The sequence below is a fragment of the Semicossyphus pulcher genome, unplaced genomic scaffold (genome assembly GCF_022749685.1).
Source record: "Semicossyphus pulcher isolate SPU_LCO1_2020_fin unplaced genomic scaffold, fSemPul1.0.p SCAF_10, whole genome shotgun sequence".
Taxonomy (NCBI): Eukaryota; Metazoa; Chordata; class Actinopteri; order Labriformes; family Labridae; genus Semicossyphus; species Semicossyphus pulcher.
The window spans coordinates 32,186,793-32,206,456 of record NW_027211604.1 but is presented as its reverse complement, the minus strand read 5'-3'; the positions used below and the strand labels follow the sequence as shown (position 1 = coordinate 32,206,456).

At 40.5% G+C, this 19,664-nt stretch overlaps 1 protein-coding gene and 1 pseudogene across 3 annotated transcripts in view; one reads left to right on the top strand and one right to left on the bottom strand.

Moving 5' to 3' along the window:
* Positions 1 to 276: 276 nt before the first annotated feature.
* cblb (Cbl proto-oncogene B, E3 ubiquitin protein ligase) overlaps positions 277 to 19,664 on the top strand; it is a 52,249-nt gene continuing 32,861 nt past the window's right edge. For all 3 annotated transcript variants that reach the window (XM_069667910.1, XM_069667903.1, XM_069667918.1), the window contains exons 1-6: positions 277 to 502; positions 1,230 to 1,400; positions 3,264 to 3,514; positions 13,938 to 14,084; positions 15,401 to 15,557; positions 17,082 to 17,203. In XM_069667910.1, coding sequence (XP_069524011.1) covers positions 1,233 to 1,400; positions 3,264 to 3,514; positions 13,938 to 14,084; positions 15,401 to 15,557; positions 17,082 to 17,203 — 845 coding nt within the window. In that variant the 5' untranslated portion in view covers positions 277 to 502; positions 1,230 to 1,232. The remainder of the gene's footprint in view (positions 503 to 1,229; positions 1,401 to 3,263; positions 3,515 to 13,937; positions 14,085 to 15,400; positions 15,558 to 17,081; positions 17,204 to 19,664) is intronic.
* LOC138605919 (U6 spliceosomal RNA) lies at positions 18,615 to 18,707 on the bottom strand (annotated as a pseudogene).

The following is a 19,664-nucleotide window of genomic DNA, read 5'->3' as shown; positions in this document are numbered from 1 at the left end:
TCACCAGTCTCTCTTCAAAGTAAAGGAAGACAACGTATCACAATTAGCTGTAACGGACACGTACCTGGGTGAGTAGGACAAGATGATTAACTTAAAACACTTGATAGAACGCTATGCTCAAATTACGTTGAGTGCATCGCTGCAAATGCAAATTACATGTTAATTATTTAGTTAGGTTATAAAGCCTTTATTTTGAAATGCTCGATTGGACGTGCAACATTATAATAGATAACTTTACACTAATGTCACCTTACAAAACATAGGCTACATTACAGATCTCCCTTCTAAGCGTTTATCTAACTCCGCTGACAAGAACTGGGGAAGAGCTATTATAAGACGACCAGGCTATAAGGATGCTTTTGATTAAAAACAGTTAGTAAGCGCAAAAGCCTACTTTTCCTGCCACACTTTTCCTCTGGACCCTTGGACACTCCTTTATTTTTGTGCGTTGGATGTGAACCGATATCAGGAGGGATCCTCGCGGACATTCCTTGGTGGTTTGGTAAGTTCTGATCGCGAATGTGAAAAACCGTTGAAAAAGCCACAGTAACTTAAAGGAGATCTCGTCTTCAGGGCGTCGCGGGCGTGGAGGAGTTGCTCCAGGAGCTCAGTCAGAGTCGCTTATAAATTTACAGGAAACAATAGAGCGTTGCTATTGGACGGTAGGCTACATTAATAACACCCAACTCCAACAACTGCCGGTCATTTTGTAAACGCAAGCAAAACCAGCACGCCAAGTAAACATCGGGATCGACCACAGAAGTGGTAACTGTAATCAAATGCTTAATCACACAACACAACACTGAAAAGCAGCTCGTTTAGAGAATCCTGCCTATATTTTAATTTTGCAGTAAAGTGCTGAATTATTAGTGTGTGAACATTACTTAATGATCATTCATTATTTATATAACATTTATTACTGAGGGAAGACAATAGAATGCATTAAAGCAGCTCCAGCTCTTTATTTTCTCATGTTAAAGTTGAGTGTTACCCCAGAAAAGCCAAACAATAACAATCAGCCAAAAGAAGCCCCAAAATGTGTAAAAAAAACCCAACTAAACAATAGGTTAAATATCACTGATTAGTTTTACAGAAGAAAGCTTTAGGGATTATGCAGCAGGACAATTTCAAAATATATGATCAACAATACAATATTATTTAAATGGGGTCAGTTCACTTTGTCAGTTACTGAATTTAACAGTTTGGTTGGTGTTTGATTTGGTGTGTAGGAAATGGCAACTGCTTTCAGTGGCCGAAACCCTGGCGGACGTGGACAAAACCGAAGTAAGGGTCGCATCTTGGGGATCATTGATGCCATCCATGAGGCAGTAGGACCACCTAAACAAGCAGCCGCCGATCGGCGGACTGTGGAGAAAACTTGGAAACTTATGGATAAAGTTGTAAGTATGGAGTGGTTCAGGTTCGCCAGATTAAAAGAACACTAATTGTTATGGATTCACTTAGAGAGAAGAAGCTAATGCTAAATCATATTTGTTCTCTGATCATATTGAGTAAATTTAAGTATTTAAACACTTGAATGTTATATGTCTTGGTTGGAGCACTTGAAAAAAAAAAGAAATACTATTATACTCATAATAACTCATTATCCAAGCAAAACAGAATACTGATTGCCTTAACCTAATTTATACAGATATTGAATAACAAGTTGTGTGTCTCTTTATAAAAAAAGGGATAAAGTTAATTGCAAAATGCTCTTTGCATTATTGACATAACTGACATCTTAGAATTCAACTTTGAGCAGTTATTTAAGGGATAGTTCGGTTTGTTTAAAGTGGGGTTGTATGAGATACTCATCAATAGTAAGTACTACATACAGTACAATAGTAGGTACTACATACAGTGGATGCCGGTCAGCACGGCCCGTATATTGAGAGACCGGCTGGAGTGCCGGTTTATGTTAGCCACGATTTAGCTCTGAATTAGACAGGCTGCATGTAGCCTGCTTTAAGACCATCAGGTGAAATAGCATTAGCAGATGCTTGGCATCTCATACCCAGTGAGCACCAAATGAGATTGAACATTGAACATTGAAATTTGGTTGAAAACAGGGTGAAATCAGTTCTGAACATCTAAGACCTAATTTCAACCTTTTTTCAACCGGCTAAAATATGGTTACGACATCAACATGTCAGAAACACATTTCTGTTTAATCATTTTTTTCATTTGTTCATTTTAGCAAGGAAAGGGTGACGAAAGTGATGATTGTAGCAGCATTTCTCAAAAATCATTTTGCTGTGGTGTGTGAAATCCTGTCTACACAACGACGTGCAAAGAAGAGGATTATGCAAAACCAACACCGAATGATCCAGCTGGACTCTTGCTAAAGAGCAATATGTACCTAACCATCAGGAAAGTTAGCGCCAAATAAATGTATAAAACAGCTCACCAAACAACCGCTGAAGTCCCCCTGTCTCTCTGTCAGTCAGTCTCATCTGTAAAAGTACCTCCTCTGTGTTCTCTAGTTCATAAAAGTATCCTTTAGTCTCCACCGTGAAGAGCAAGCAAGAGTCCAGCTGGATCAATCGGCGTTGATTTTGCATAATCCTCTTCAGAAAAATGATCGGTGCAGCTGTATAACTGTCTCAGTGGTGCGCCATGAGTGTGGATGTTAACATTTAGCACAGCTAGCCACCGCTGTCTGATGCCATTGTAACTCAACAGCATAAAACACTTCACGGCATGAAGGAAAACAATGTCCTCTAGTCCCCACCATGAGCCACACTTCGTTTCCATAATATTGTATTTTCTTATATTATATTGTAGTTTGTTGTGTCTTCTACAAACCGCCGACACAAACAGCTGATCGGACACCATTCGCTGCAGGCGTAGTAACACGTATGTGTTGCAGTCCTCATAAAGTTGTGCCAAATAAAGAGGCTTTCTTACTGAAAAGTGAAACGCGGGAAATTATTCAAATATAGTGTACAATTGAAACCACTATTGATTTTTAGGTGGGACGTCCTTATAAGTGAATAAATTGCGTGTGAAAGCGACCCTATCTGCAGCGGCATATAGCCTAGCTTCCGTGCCCAGCACTCCGGCCGATTGCAATACACTGGGGCCGTGCTGACCGGCATCCACTGTATGTAGTACACGTACTATTGATAAATATCTCATACAACCCCACTTCAAACAAACTGAACTATGCCTTTAACTTTACAACAGGTCACATAACAAGCATCTTTTTTTGACTTAACTTAACTGCATTAAGCGATCAGTCACCAATTGTTTTTTTGCCACAGGTCAGACTCTGCCAAAATCCCAGACTGCAGCTGAAAAATAGTCCACCATACATTCTGGATATCTTACCTGATGCATATCAGCACCTGCGGCTTATACTGGGCAAATATGAAGACAACCAGAGACTCACACAGCTCAGTGAGAATGAATACTTTAAAATCTACATTGATAGCCTTATGAAGAAATCCAAAAGAGCCATTCGGCTCTTCAAAGAGGGAAAGGAAAGGATGTTTGAGGAGCAATCACAGGACAGGTAAGAGACAATTTGATACGTTTTTGTTTTTTCAGATGATAAATTGACTGTGCTCATGATGTACATGTCTAGACCTAAAATCTTATCTCGACTGGAAAAGCACATTAGAAGCGATGATCATTTGATGCCTCCCAGAATAATTGACAAAACGGATTAAAATGGACAATACGGTTATGATTTAAGCATTTAGAACGGTCTTAGTTGCAGCAATTAAAAGGGTTTGTTATACTCTGTATAGTCTTGGGGTGGCTTTGGCTCAGTTGTAGAGCCGGTCGTCTCTCAATCGAAAGGTTGGTGGTTCGATCGCGAACTGCTACAGCCACATGTTGAAAACACTGAACCCCAAATTGCTCGCGGTGGCATAGCCATCGGGTATGAATGCATAGATCCTGATTGTTACAGTATTTCACTGATAAACACAAAGCTGTAGAGGAGCAAAAGGCTGCGAAGCCAGGGTTGCCAGGTCCGTGGTTGTCCTGCGGAATTGGGCTACTTTTGTAGTGTCTTTAGAGGCGCGAGGCCCTGTGCGGTTGTACACTGCACACAGCCAATGCAATGGTTCTGACTCAGCGTATGTTTGAAATGTCACAGACATCTATTGGGTTTCGCGGCCCAGTACTAAACGACCCAAGGCCCCGTACTAGTCCGCGACCTGGTGGTTAGGAACCTCTGCTCTAGAGCACCTTCTACCAGTGCACTCCATGCCAACAGGGGGAAGATATTTTGCAGAGTAGTAAGAGTAGATAACCAGTAATCCAATACTCTTGGGACCCAGTTTCTTGAAGGAGCCCAGCAACAAAACCCCTGCAGGCTGTCAAGGTTCCCTCATGGGACCTGCCTATGGTGATGGGAGCTCGGCTCGCCCCTTGAGTCTTTGGAGCTGTCTGGGCTTAAGTGGCCGTCTTCGGGGTGGCTGTGGCTCAGTGGTACAGTTGGTCGTCTTTCATTCGGAAGGTCGGAGGTTTGACCCAGCTCCATGAGGCTACATGTCGAAGTGTCCTTGGGCAAGACACTGAGCCCCAAATTGCTCCCGGTGGCATAGCCAATGGGTATGAATGCTGTAACTGATTGACAGTTGGGCACTTTATGTAGCAGCCTCTGCCATCAGTGTATGAATGTGTGTGTCAATGGGTGAATGTGAAATGTAGTGTAAAAGCAGCTTTGAGTGGTCGCAAAGACTAGAAAAGCGCTATATAAGTACAGTGCATTTACCATTTACCATCATCAACAAAGGTTGCTTTTCTAATTGCAATGGCATCAGCAGACAAGTGAGTGAAGCGTGTCTGCGCTGGAACACAGAGGGCACAGGGGTGGCACTTTGGCCTAACCAAAGCAGTCTTTCATAAACCTGCAGGCCTATCTTGGTGAGGGGGTTTACTCGTGACTATGCTGGTAGAACTCATCCAGTGCTAAAGCTGGCAGTCAGGAATGTAACATCAGGGATGATCGATTTAAATAAGGGACGAGTCAAATCAATAAAACAGAAAATATATTGCAATACTTTTTTGAACACCAGAGGGCGCTGTTTGCTTTTGACTCCCCTTGCTTGAAGTAATTACGTCTTTTGCGACAGTGGCTGATCAGGGGATTATAGACATGGCTGCAGCAGACAGCAGTGGAAAAGACCGTACAGTTGAGGATGCACCCTCCAGTTTCACATCAGAGGTGTGGCAGCATTTTGGCTTTCCCACGTCAGAAAAAGACGATAACGGACAAGACAAAAACTGTGTGCAAGTACTGCAGAGGCAGATGAACTTTTCAAATAGCACAACAAACATGATACAGCATGTGAAACGGCACCACAGTGAAAAGCTACAGACACCAAGGCATGAGTGAAAACTGTTGAAAAGGCAAACAACGCTTGCAAGCGGATTTGCAAGCCCCTTAACCTAAATGGCTGCAAGCCAAGGAAATTAAAAAGTGCACTGGAGTGTTTATGGCAAAAGATATTAGGCGGGGGTCACGTGATGCAACGGAGGTAAGCAGACGTGTGGCCTGGAGCTCTCCAACTTGACTCGGTTTAAAGTTATTAAAAACACCCAATCTACCTCGAACTTCATCTAAAAGTTGCGGCATGGACTTGAGACCTAGAACTAAAACTCAAAACGTTCCTACTGAGCAAACTCAACCTGGGTAATTGATAACACATGAAGCAAGTGACAAGGGCAAAATGGCGACGGCGGCAGAAGACCAACATGAGGGCTCGCTGATACTACAAGAGATAAAACGTGGCAATGATGCTCTCTCCGAAAAGCTCGACTTTAAAACCGCCGTAATTAACCAGTCTATTTCAGGACTGAAAACATTGAAAGATGGGGTGTGTTCACGCATCACTGAAGCAGAGGAGCGAATTAGCACGGCGGAGGATAAGCTAGCGGAGCTGGATTCCCATGTCCTTAAGTTGAGTAAAGAAAACAACTACCTGATGGATTAAGGTTACCAGCTAGAAAATTACAGCCGGCATAATAATATTCGCATTGTCAACCTCATGAAGGCTGTGAAGGGAAGGACCCGGTGCGCTTCTTTATGGACTGGATACCTGCCATATTGGGACCAGAGCACTTCGATGAGCCCCTGATCACACGGTGCTGTTTTTCCCAGACCTGAGTGTGACCCTGGTGAAACGCAGGAAGGAATATAATCACGTCAAGAAGGAACTATATGCAAGAAAACTTCCATTCAAGTCTCCTTCACCCTGCGACATTGAGAGTCATCCTGCCTGATGTAGAAAAGAGGTTCTTAAAAACACCTAAAGAGGCGGCTTCATTTCTCCGAGATTCCCCAACAGGTGACGTGGGTATCTGATCATCACCTGCATGGTAACTTCTTTAATGAGAGAAGTGAAGTGTTTACTAAGACTCCTGTAAGTGCATCGCCATCTATTTTTTATATTTTTATTTGTTTGGACATTATAGATATTTGAGGCGAATTTGCCATCGTGAGGCTGCATTTAAGAGGTTGTTTATATTAAAAAGCCAGCTCTTGCTGTGTTAAGTTACTGTACTAGGATGGTGCCTCTGCTTATGTCATGTTGTTTATACCATACGCAGCATCTTTTGTTGATTTATTCCAAAGAGACTATGATGGCCCGGTTGCAGACTGTTTATCTCTCACATGAATAAGGTAGTGAAATTTGTTAGCTTCAATGTTAATGGTTTAAATGGGCCAGTCAAGAGGAAAAGGGTGCTATCATACTTTAATATTTATACTTTTATCATAAATAAAATTAAAACAAATTTACTCAGAGCATTGGACACTCTTGAACTTAAATGCCCCTAACTACGATGACATCCATTTTATTCAGGACATTTTTCTTAAGGCAGCAGAAGGCCATCCACAAATGCTCATAGGGGGTCACTTTAATTTATGTTTGGATCCTGTTTTAGATAAGTCAGCAACTGTTACTGCTAAAACTAAGGCAGCCAAATCCACTCTGGCATTTATGAGGGATTTCAACTTAACAGACATTTGGAGACAAATACATCCCCTAGACAGGGATTACTCCTTTTACTCTAGCCGTCATAACTCTCACACCAGGATAGACCTCTTCTTATTATCAACAGTAAGTAACCCATAGAGCACTAGAATCGGAATATCTGTCAAGAATTCTGTCTGACCATTCACCACTTACCTTGTCCATTTTAATGCCTGAAAAAATGCAAAACATGTATAGATGACGTTTGAATCCAACCCTTCTTAAAAGACCTGATTTTTGTGAGTTTATAAGGGAACAGATAAGAGTGTTTTGTGAAACAAATTGTCCTTCCTCCCCAAATAGTTTTGTGCTATGGGATGCATTAACAGCTTATTTAAGAGGACAAATAATCTCTTACACAAAAGGACTTAAAAAGAAATATACAGCTGATATTAAGGGGTTAGAAAGAGAGATTCATCAGTTGGAAAAAAAAATTCAGCAATCTAAAGATAAAGATATCTACCGGTTGTTGGTTAATAAAAAACTTAAATATAACACATTATGTACCTACAAGACTGAAAAAAAAAACATTCTGAGAACGAAACAAAGATACTATGAATTAGGGGAGAAAGCTCATAACGTCCTGTCCTTGCAATTAAAGGCAGAAGAAAGCTCAAGAACAATTAATCATATTCAAAATGAAGCCGGTCAGACTTAATATGACCCAAAATAAATAAATAATAATGTATATAAATCAGAATTACAAGAGGACCTCACAACAATAGATGCATTTCTATCCAGGATTGATTTGCTTATCAAAATTGACATTATCTATTTGGCAAACTCCAGAGCTGAACCTAGCGTGGCCATTACTCTGGACGCTGAGAAGGCTTTTGACAGGCTCAAGTGGCCTTATTTGTTCAGGGTTTTGGCTAAGTTTGGGTTTGGCCCTTCTTTCATTAACTGGATCAGAACACTATAAAAAACCTCAAGCCAGGATTATCACAAATGATCAAATTTCCTCTGCCTACTCTCTGAATAGATATAGCAGACAGGGTTGCCCCTTGTCTCCTGGGCTCTTTGTCCTAGCCATTGAGCCTCTTGCAGAAGCAATTCGGCAAGATGGAGACATAAAGGGCTGTAAGGTGGGTCCAACAACCCACAAAATTAATCTTCTAGCACAGGGGTACTCAATTAAACTTGAAAGAGGTCCAGTTAGAGATTTTTTTTCTCAAGCAAAGGTCCAGAACATCATAATGTCTGACCTGCGTTATGATTCAGTACCATACATTTATACATTTTGAACGTCTGTCAAATCAAATAAAGAAAATACAATTAGGCTAAATAGTTTTTACAACAATGCTAATAACTTTTACACAGAGCTCTCATAATTTAACAATAATAATAATGAATACTTCAATATTGGTAAGGAAATATAGTGTGTGTTTGTATGTTGGGGGGTCTGGGGGGGTCAGTCGCGATCTGAGTGACAGATTTGATTGGCTAAGTAGCGTCACGTATGATGATTTACAACGAATTCATTGGACTGCGAGTTTCTTGGACCCTCAAATCACAAAAAAAAGCTGCGCAGGTGAAAATAGATGCGCTTGTCAAAATTGTAAATAGGTCCCGATCCGGAGACGACGTCAGTTGGGTCCGGATCCGGAACGCGGTCCACCATTTGGGGAAGGCTGTTCTAGCAGATAATATAATCCTTTATTTGACATATCCATTCAACTCCCTTGCTAAACTACAAACCCTCTTGGATGCTTTTGGGGCCATCTCAGGATATAAAGTGAATTGTGAAAAAAAATTATCCCACTTGCAAATTTTGAGTATGTTGAGCATCAACAAAGTATCCCATTTAAATGGTCTCCTAACGGGATGAGATACCTGGGAGATACATTAACTATTACCTTGATTGGTCGAAAAAATTACCTACCGAGGGTACAGTTTCTTTTCCAATCCTTACCTATTCTGGTACCACAGAGCTTCTTTAACACCCTTAATAAACATATTAGACAGTTCATATGGAATGATAAGAATCCAAGGGTCTCTATGGAAAAACTTACATGGGACTACAAACTGGGTGGTCTTCGACTCCCTAGTTTTAAAAAGTATTATCTGGCTGCTCAAATGCGACTTGTTTCCTTTCTATTTGAGAAGCACAATCCTCCCAGCTGGGCTTTTATTGGAATGAACACTCTTAAAGAGACAGTACCTGGTGATTTCATTTATAAATGGACCCCAAGGATCATAACTATTAGGACTGATAACTCTGTTTTGATACATATCATAAAGATATGGTATGATGTCCGTAAGAGCCTTGGACTAGAAGCTGCTAGTCACCCAAAACACCCTTGAGACAGAATGAACTTATGCCCTTTATACCTTTTTTTGTTATTTACAACTAAGGTCCTTTCTTAAAACCAGTCTGGGACCCACAATGACTTTACCTGTGCTGAGTGATATAGAAAAGCTGCTTCATGAGGGGAATGGGGAACTAGGGTTTATTTCAAAAGTGTATTCTCTGTTGATGGAAGGAGCTTCGAAGCCGGGGTTGCATAAATCTAGGGAGAGGCGGGAGTCCGACTTAGCTGCAACAATCGATGCAGAGCTTTGGTCAGAGTTGTGCCAAAAAAGTGTGTCGGCCACTATTAATGCTAGGTACAGGTTGGTCAAATATAACTTTCTTCACCAACTCTATTTTACACCACAGAGATTGCATAAATACAAGCTTGATCTATCAAATATGTGTTTTAGATGTAACATAGAGGAGGGCTCGTTTATGCATTGCACCTGGTTGTGCACAAAACTTAATACCTTCTGGCAACAATTCTGTGATATCATGACAAAACTGGTAGGATTTACCTTCCCATTGGATCCACAAATTTGCTTACTCTGGAACCTCATAACCATTAGTGCACATTTAAGAAAATTTCAAAAGAGGTTTTTAGAAATAGCATTGTTCCTTGCCAGAAAGTGTATAGCAATTACTTGGAGGTCGGATTCCCATCTTCTCATAGCTAGATGGTTCTCAGAAATTAATAGCTGCATTCCACTGGAGAAGATCACTTATACTCTAAGAAATGACTACAACACTTTTCTAAAGATCTGGCAACCCTACTTGACCTATATGGACACCTTACCAAAGCCTGTATCAGACTTCATATGAAGATGTTATCGGACTTGATACACCATTGGTCGTCTAAGTCAGGATTATTTACATTGCGTCTCTCTTTTACTTTACTTTACTTTACTTTATTTTATTTTATTTTATTTTGGGGGATCTTGGTTGGGACTGGGTGGGGGGCTTAGATCTTTGTTTTTCAGTTCGTGTGTATTCTGTATCTTCTGTAACCGAAAATTTAAAATAAAATATTACAAAAAAATATATATATATATTAGGCTGTTTTCCGTTGTTGATGATGAGGGATTTCGGCTTTTGATAAAACATTAGAGCCGAAATATTGCATTCCATCGCGCCCATACTTTAGTCAGTGTGTAATGCCAGCGCTTTACATGGAAACAAAATCAAAAGTCGTTCAGACTCTCCAAGACGCAGATAGCATTTCAATCATGACGAACGGCTGGACCTCAAGGGCAACCCAGAGTTATCTCACGATCACTCAGCGAGTGGGAAGTTCTGAAGTTATCTATTTCAGAATGGGAGCTTGAAAGGGCGAATCACGGAATTGCTGTGGTGACAGATAACACGCGGAAGATGGACGTTGCAGTGAGGGAGGCAGGACTAGCACCACACATCAAGTATTTTGCCCACACGCTTAACTTGGCCACCTAACGGTTCTGAGTGAACCCCGAGTCAGTCGGTTACTAAGGCGGGTGAGGCGAGTTGCTGCCTTCTTCCACTGGAGCTCCACAGCCCCCGCTGTGTTTGTGTCTAAGCAGAAACTCCTGGAGCATCCATGTCATAAGCTAATCATTGATTTTGCGACGCACTGGAACAGCAGTCTGGACATGGTTGAACGGTATCTTGAGCAGCAGACGGATGTGGCAGCAGCTCTCTTGAGCAAAGACGTCCGACGTAATGCCCATGAAGTTGACACTCTGGATGCCGCAGACATCAGTGACACTAAGGATTTACACCTCTGAAAAAAGCCAACACCGTGCTGTGCAGTGAAAAAAGCCCAACTGTGTCTCTCATTGTGCCTTTAAAGCATATGATCGAGCAAAGCATAGCGTTCAACCCAGAAAACTCCCCTACATTGACCAACATAAAAAGAGCTTTACTCAGTAATCTGTCTGACAGGTACACTGAGAAATACAACTACCTGTTGGAGTGCACTGCATTGGACCCCAGATTCTGAGCTCTTCCTCATCTAGAGGAAGAACAGCGCCAGGTTGTGTTTCGCAGGCGGCAGGAGAAAGTTGCAAAATAGCCAGGTATTCATTTTTTAGATTATATTATATTTCTTTTTTATATACAATATATATCTGCTACTTATAAAGCCCCATATCACTGTGGAGGAAACTGATGAGGCAGCTGCAGGCATTAGTGTCCCTACACCTGCAGCAGAACAGCCTGTTGACCAGATAGGCATCGCACAAGAAGCTGAGGTGGAACAACCTCCTCTCAAGAAGACAGCACTGGAGGATCTCCTTGAAAGGGAAGCAGCAGTACTACAGCCCACCAGTGGGATTGAGACAGAAGTTGAGAATTACACAAGAGGCACAGCCAGTCACCTAATAAGCTCAAGTGGTAGAAAGAAAACTGTCAGCTGTACCCAACTCCTTTAGCCAAAGCGTATCTCTCCATACCAAAGAAAGAGTGTTTTCAACAGCAGGGGACATTGTCACTGTCCAGAGATCACAGCTTCTGCCTGAAAATGTGGACATGCTTATTTTCCTAAAAATAAACATGTAAATTCCAAACTAGAAACACAACCTGCACCTTTGTTTAATTAAATAGATTTTCCTTATTTGTAATAAAATAAATGAAAATAATATATGCAGAAATATAAAGTAAATTATTTGATTCGGGATTTGTTATGAAATCAATTTATTTCTATTTTAAAAAGATTTTCAAGGAAGGTATTTTGTAACATTTTTAGTTAAAATTTTTACAAAGCAATTTAAAATTATACTGTGTTTTTTCTTTCAGAAACCTTAAACTGTTCTTGTTTGATAGTTGAAATAAAAGTATAATATTATTTCACATTATGACTTCAGTCTTATCTTAAAAAATTGTGAGAAAATCGTGAAAATCAGCATTGGGATTTAAATCGTATCGTGGGTTGAGTGTATCGATACATCCCTAGTCAGGAAGAATGAAATACAGTTCTCTGCCACTCGAAATCTTGATGAGAAGATTCTGTAGTGACATCTCTTGTGATCATCATCATCCCAGGTAACATGACTTTGTTGGTATAATATACTTGACCTAAGGGAAAGAGAAATTCACTTGTTTGGCATCTCATCTACCATTTACTAAAGAATGAAAAAGTCTGATGGCTGTGGGTACAAAAGATCTTCCATATCTCTCCGTCCTGCAGCGAAGAGAGAGGAGCCGTCCACCAGCGCTGTTTCTTTGGTCCATCAAGGTGTTATGAAGTGGATGATCTGTGTTGTTTAGAATGGCCTCAACCTTTTTCTGTGTGCATCTCTCCACCACATCCCCCAGTGAATCCAACCTGACTCCAATCACAGAGCCAGCTTTTTTCACCAGTGTGTCCAGCCGCCTTGCATCCTTGTGTCTTATACTGCCTCCCCAGCAGACTGCAGCATAAAACAGAACACTTGCCACCACAGACTGATAAAACATCTGCAGCATCTTACTGCAGATGTCTAGAGATTTGAGCCCCCTTAAGAAAAAGAGGCAGCTCTGCCCCTTTTTATAGAGTGCGTCTGTGTTAAGGGACCAGTCCAACTTGTTATCCAGGTGCACGCCTAGATATTTATAGGTTGGCACCACCTCGATGTCCACCCCACAAGTGTTCACTGGCTGAAGAGGGGGCTTGGACCTGTGGAAATCTATTATCATCTCCTTTCGTTTTTGAGGTGTTCAGTAGGAGGCAGTTTTTGTGACTCCAGTCACTGAAGGCTTTTATCAGATCCCTATATTCTGATTCCTGATACATGCCACAAAAGCAGTGTCATCCGAGTATTTCTGGATGTGGCAGAACTCAGAGTTGTATTTGAAGTCCGCTTTATACAATGTGAACAGGAATGGAGCCAGGACAGTCCCCTGTGGACCCCCCGTGCTGCTCATTAATGTCTCAGAAACACAGTTCTCCAACCTGACAAACGGTGGCCTTTCTGTCAGGTAATCTGTGATCCAGGAAACAAAGGAAGGACCCACTCCCATTTCTATGAGGTTGTCTTTGAGTATGATCATTTGGATTGTGTTGAATGCACTTGAACATGCTCTTGAACAGAACATGATTCTCACATAAGCGCCAGATTCCTCCAGATGAGATGCACGGTAAAGCATGTAGAGGACAGCAGCATCACTTACTCCAATGTGTTCTTTGTATGCAAACTGCAGGGAATCGAGTTTGTCTTTGACCTCAAGCCTCAGTAGGTGTAGAATCATCCGCTCTAGGGTTTTCATGATGTGTGAAGAAAGGGCCACCAGACTCAGGTTGAAGATCCTGTTGAGAGGTTGACACAGTTGTGCAGCACAGTCTTTAAGCAGCCTTGGACACACACCATCTGGGCCAGCTGCCTTCCCAGAGCAAAGTCTTGCGAGCTCCAACCTCACACCTGTCTCTGTGAGAGACAAGGCTGGAGGCGCAGGTGTGAGGAGGTGAATAGCTGCAGCAGTGGAGATGTACACATGTGTAGGAGAAGGAGGAGCTGTGGTGGAGAAACACACTTGTGGAGGAGAAGAAGGAGCTGCGGTGGAAGTGGGTCCATCCATCCAGATCAGTGTCCATGTCCTAGTACTAGTGAATCTGAAATAAAATCCAAATACAAATGGTGTCTTTCGTGCGCTTGAGGCCATCATGTTGCATCAAAGGTTTCCTCTATTACTGTTCCTCTCTGCAGGAGGAACCTGACCAAGCTGTCTCTGATATTCAGCCACATGCTGGCTGAAATCAAAGTCATTTTCCCTGGAGGACAGTTTGAGGGGGACACCTTCAGGATCACCAAGGCTGATGCAGCTGACTTCTGGAGGAAAAATTTTGGAGAAAAGTAAGCTACATCTAATTCCTGCTATATATTTAGCATTTTGATTTGATGCTTTCCGTTTTTGTAAATCATTATTTAGTTTCTGATTATGAGCTGCTGTCATGACCTTTGTGATGTTGGTGTGTGAATGCCCTCCTTTTATTAATATCCTATATACTAGCACTTTCTAAGTGGTTAAAAAAAATGCAAATTCTGTTTCTCAATATGATGACACTTCTAAGTACAAGACAGTGGCAATTGCCACACTGGTTACAGCTTACGCACGCACATGCACACACGAACACGCATTCATACACTTCCATACCATCTAACAGGGGACCTCTGTTATTGGGGAGGCTGTGGCTCAGTGGTAGAGTCGGTCATCTTTCAATCGGAAGGTCGGAGGTTCGATCCCCAGCTCCCTCAGGCTACATGTCGAAGTGTCCTTGGGCAAGACACTGAACCCCAAATTGCTCCCGGTGGCAAAGCCAACGGGTATGAATGTGTTATCTGATTGACAGTTGGGCACTTCATGTAGCAGCCTCTGCCATCAGTGTGTGAATGGGTGAATGTGATATGTAGTGTAAAACCAGCCTTGAGTGGTCGCAAAGACTAGAAAAGCGCTATATAAATACAGTCCATGTTATTGTGTTCAAGCAAAGAGGGGACTCATTCTTTACAATCTGAGGGGGTTACCAGTCTTCAAAAATGTTAAACCATGTCTTTTCACCTGAACATGTTAATCTTTGTGAAGCAGATTGTTGCCTTTTAAAAAAAAAAAACCTAGATTACAATTTATCTTTAATTTCTGTATGCAGGTAAATGATTCAGAACATGTATTGTAATTTTCAATCTCTTTAGAGAAAGACCGGTTAATATATTTAGTCCAGCACAAGAAATAGGTTCCCATGTACCCGCATTGCATTTTTTTGTAACCTGTTTTTTTAGGAACATAATGATGTCTAGTTAAGAAAGCTTATAATGTTGTGGTGATGAACCTCATTTAACGGCTTGTTTGCCCAATTACATCGGCGTTATGTTGCTTCCCTTACCCCTACACCTTTACTGGGTTGTAACACCTTCTTTGAGACATATAGGGGGAGCTCTAAAAAGGTCCAACTTTATTCATGAATAAGCAGTGAATTTACTTATGGTGTACAGTACCAGTCAAAACTTTGGACACATTTTCTCATACAAGTGAATGGTGAAAGTGTGTCCAAACTTTTGACTGGTACTGTACATACGTAAAGCACAAAAAAAGCACTGTTTGAGGAAAGACCTCTTGTCTTGCAAGTTGCTGTATCTGTGCTTTTGTTATAAGAATTACTGTTCTCTTTTAGGACGATAGTGCCATGGAAAGTCTTCAGACAATGCCTTCATGAAGTGCATCTCATCAGCTCAGGCCTGGAGGCCATGGCCCTCAAATCAACCATCGACCTCACTTGCAACGATTATATTTCGGTGTTTGAGTTTGACATTTTCACACGCCTCTTCCAGGTTGGTCAACTAAAGAAGTTTTAACCTGATATCAAATAATTTATGCACACATGGCACATAGCCCAATACTATTAATTCACTCTCTATTCAAGCACTACAGGGTTTGGCAGTTTCATGCTGTGCCTTTCATTTTGCACTCATGTTCTTTGTATAAAATTCTTAACAAAAAAGGTCTTTAGGATCTCTTCCACTGTGGATTGCATTTTTGGCTCCTACTGATATAGACAACAAGCCAGACGCATCCTGTCAAATTAATGCTATCTATATTTTCCAAGTCATTTATCTTTTCTGAAAACCGAGAGGAACAACAGAACTTAGCAGCTCAAACCAAAAAAGGTATTTCCTGATAATGAGTCATAACTCCCTTTAATTAAGAATTCAGGATATAGCTAAATGATTCTTTGAGCAATAATGCTTTACATGTCATATTATGCCGTGTATTTTTAGAATATTTCCCAATCTAATTAAGAACTATAGAAACAGTTAAAGACAGTGAGGGTTTTGAGAAGCGATTAGAGATGTCTAAAACATTATTATTACTTTTGCATGGCTTGTTAGCTTGTTCAGTGTTTCTCAGACATTATTGTATTCTAGGTTGCCTGTGCATGGGAGTCAGGATTTGTTGGTTTTTCTTGTTCTTTTCTGTAAGCATTTTTTTTTTTCACCCATTTATTTTTTTAATTTACCCATTGCCAATGTTCTCCAACCGGTGGTCTTTTAGGTTTTAGTCTAATTAATTAACATCTCTGGTCAGCTACCACTTTAGATAGAGAATATCTTTTCATGGGAAACACTTTGGTTAACTATGTAATTAGCCTCCAAATGAATAAGTACTGGGCATAGACTGTTTAGCTTTGATAGATTAGTGCTTACCAACCCCTAGCTCCTTTCAAGCTCCTCTTTCTCCTCCATATTTAGTATGTTAAAGCTGAACAGGAACAATGAGACTATTAATTATTGAATGATAATTTTATCAGGATCAGTTTCACAATAGTTGTTTTTATCAAGCAATAACAACGAAAAGCTGAGGAAAAATTGCAACCCTTGATTAAAGCTAGTTTTTCATTGATGATCGATGTGCTTAAAAGTGCAAAATTCTCTATTAAAGTGAGAATAGGTGTTTTCCGTATTTGTTTGCAGTGTTATACATGAATTATTTTTATAGCACATTTTTTATAAAGCCTTTCCAATTAAACAGACTCAACCCCACATAAATACGCTTGATGTCTTTACATCAAGGTATTTGTGTTGTAAACAAATCCAAACAGCAGTGGTTTTATTGCACAAGCTGCTTTCAAAACTCCAAGCTGTCTCACTGGCCCATTATCAGAAACTGCAGCATTGCATTCTCTCTGACAATTCTTTTTGCAAATTTGACAGCAGCCGGTTTCAGCCATGTCAGTATACTTTATATCACATTACTCATCTGTGGCAGAAGCACTGAACCAACATGAATTTAAATCTGAAAAATGAATGTGCAATTGATAATCTGTTTAGTTAAAATGATATTGGTTTTTTTTTTAGCCATGGGGATCGATTTTAAGGAACTGGAATTTGCTGGCAGTGACACACCCCGGCTACATGGCTTTCCTTACTTATGATGAAGTTAAGGCCCGACTTCACAAGTACATCAACAAGCCATGCAGGTATTGTAACTGTGTGTGTATTTATCAAACCTTAAACAAATGTTAAGTCCTGGTGGTATGGCGGTGCATCTGACTGGGGCGGTTGGAGAGTGGGCTTGGGGGGGCCTACCTCTGGACAGACTCCCTCCCAAAGGGTCTGGGAGTGGTCCATGTACAGGACGGGCCATGAGATTTGGGCCGTCTCTGTAACTCTGGACCTGGGTGCGGCCCCGTGTACAGTACGGCTCAAAATAAGATTGAAAAAAATATATAAATAAATGTGCCCCCTCACTGGACTGACTCCCTCACCAAAGGTCTGGGAGTGGTCCATATACAGGATGGCCATCGGGCCATGACATTTGGGCCGTTTTTTTTTTGCAGCGGGCCAGCACTCACCTATGGGCCATGTACAGGACGGCTCACAAAAAAAACAACCAAAAAAATAAACAAATAAATAAAGGGTGTTTGGGGGCCTCGCTGACCTGTCCTGCCTTTCTCCTGTCGGAGCTTCGGGTTGTGCCTCTAGGGGCTGGGGGTCTCCTGCTCGCCTCTCCGATGCCCCGGTCCAGCCCCACCCCTCATTGCTATATAACATTTTGATTAATTATCATGATACTCATTATCATAACACACAATACTATATTGTACATTATATCACATTACATACATTATATCATATTATATTATATCGTATTGTGGTAAGATATAATTATATTGTTTTTTGGTGGTTGCTGATGTTATTAGGTTAAACTATGTCATTATACTATATATAACGTTTATGATCATTATTATACTACCCTATTACTTACCACTTATTTCTGTGCCACAACTGCCATACCCCCCACCTGTCCAGGATCCTCAACACAAACTGAACCTCTCATACAAACATCCAGCCACACACACACACGCACACAAGCACACACACACACACACACACACACACACACACCATACCTAAGTCTAATTTCTACTCCCAGACTGTAATAATATCAACACTTACACTGTCGTAACTTTTCTATACTATTGGTTTACTTTATTGCTTTTTTTTTTGTTTGTTTGTTTCCTCTGTTTATTTGGTTTTTTTTTTCTGTTCAATGTCACTATCTTGTCATGTTAATCCAGAAATGAAAAAAAACTAAACCCAAAAAACCTTAAACAAATTTATTTCTATATAACATTTCATATTACTAAGTGAACAACAAGATAAATTAGAAGAGGCAACATTGCTAGTTATTTTAGGTATAGGAAACTGGATTTAGAAAGGCAATTTTGTTCAGTGATGGTGTGCTTGGGGAAGCTCAGAAAGTAAGCAGGGGCTGAGCTTCTCTCTTAACATTCTGATATACTGCATGGGTCAAAAATGATTTTGTGTCATATCTTTTCATTTTAAGATAAGATAATCCTTTATTGATCCCCGGGGGGAAATTCAGGAAAAAAGAAGGAACACTTCACGAATATGCGTGTTATTTAAGGGGCCATGGTAATCTTCTCTGTATCATTCCAATTTTAGTGTTAGAGAACTAACAATAAGCTATTTAAAATATCAATATCAATATCTGAGTTCCCCAATTTGGTGTGGGGTGGGGGGGTTAAAATTACAAACAGAACAATTAGTTTTTTAATTTTTTTTTTAACATTTTTACATCTCTATACTTTAATGGCACAACTTGGGTTGTTTGAAAGCACATAAATATAGCAGCGTCTCGACTGAGCATTGTTTTAACCACCGACTATAAAGCAGACAAAAGACAAAAGATGGAGACAGGTGCCTACACATGAGTACTTAGTTCTTACTTTACTATAAGCGTAAGCAAAATTGCTACAACATTATGAAATGTGGGTTAGTTACTATTTAATTTTTTCATTTGTTGAATTAGGACAGTGCACATTACTCAACCTATCAGCAATTTGCTTCAAAGTAAATATGCCGGAATTAGCACAATAGCTAAATTTCACCCGTAGTCCTAAGGCAGGTACTTAAAAAAACACATACAAGAAATTTTGCAATTATAGGACACCTCACATGCTCACAAACAATTTTATATATAGAATGGACACATTTGTTACATGACAAACATACCCACATACAATAAGTTAGTCACAATGCAAGATGATCCCAAAACCCCTGGGAACGGGCATCAGAGATGTTATGCATGAGTGAATGACTGGTTAGTTTTTAACCAATGTTTGAGTTTTTTTAAAGGTAAAGTAGTTGTCGCAGCCTCTGATACTTGCAGGTAATTTGTTGTGTGCCTCGGACAGATACCACCATTTGGCTAAATTTTGTTCTACGCCTATGTACATTACAGTCTCCTCTATTTTTTGGTCTGGTATTTATGGTATTGTTTTGTTTTTTCTTTATAAAATCATTTGATGGTGGGGGGGCAAGCCCAGACCCAAGACTTTAAAAACAAGACAAATATCCATGAAAGTTTGGAAACTGTCAAAGTCTACAATATTATACTTATGATATTGCAATAAT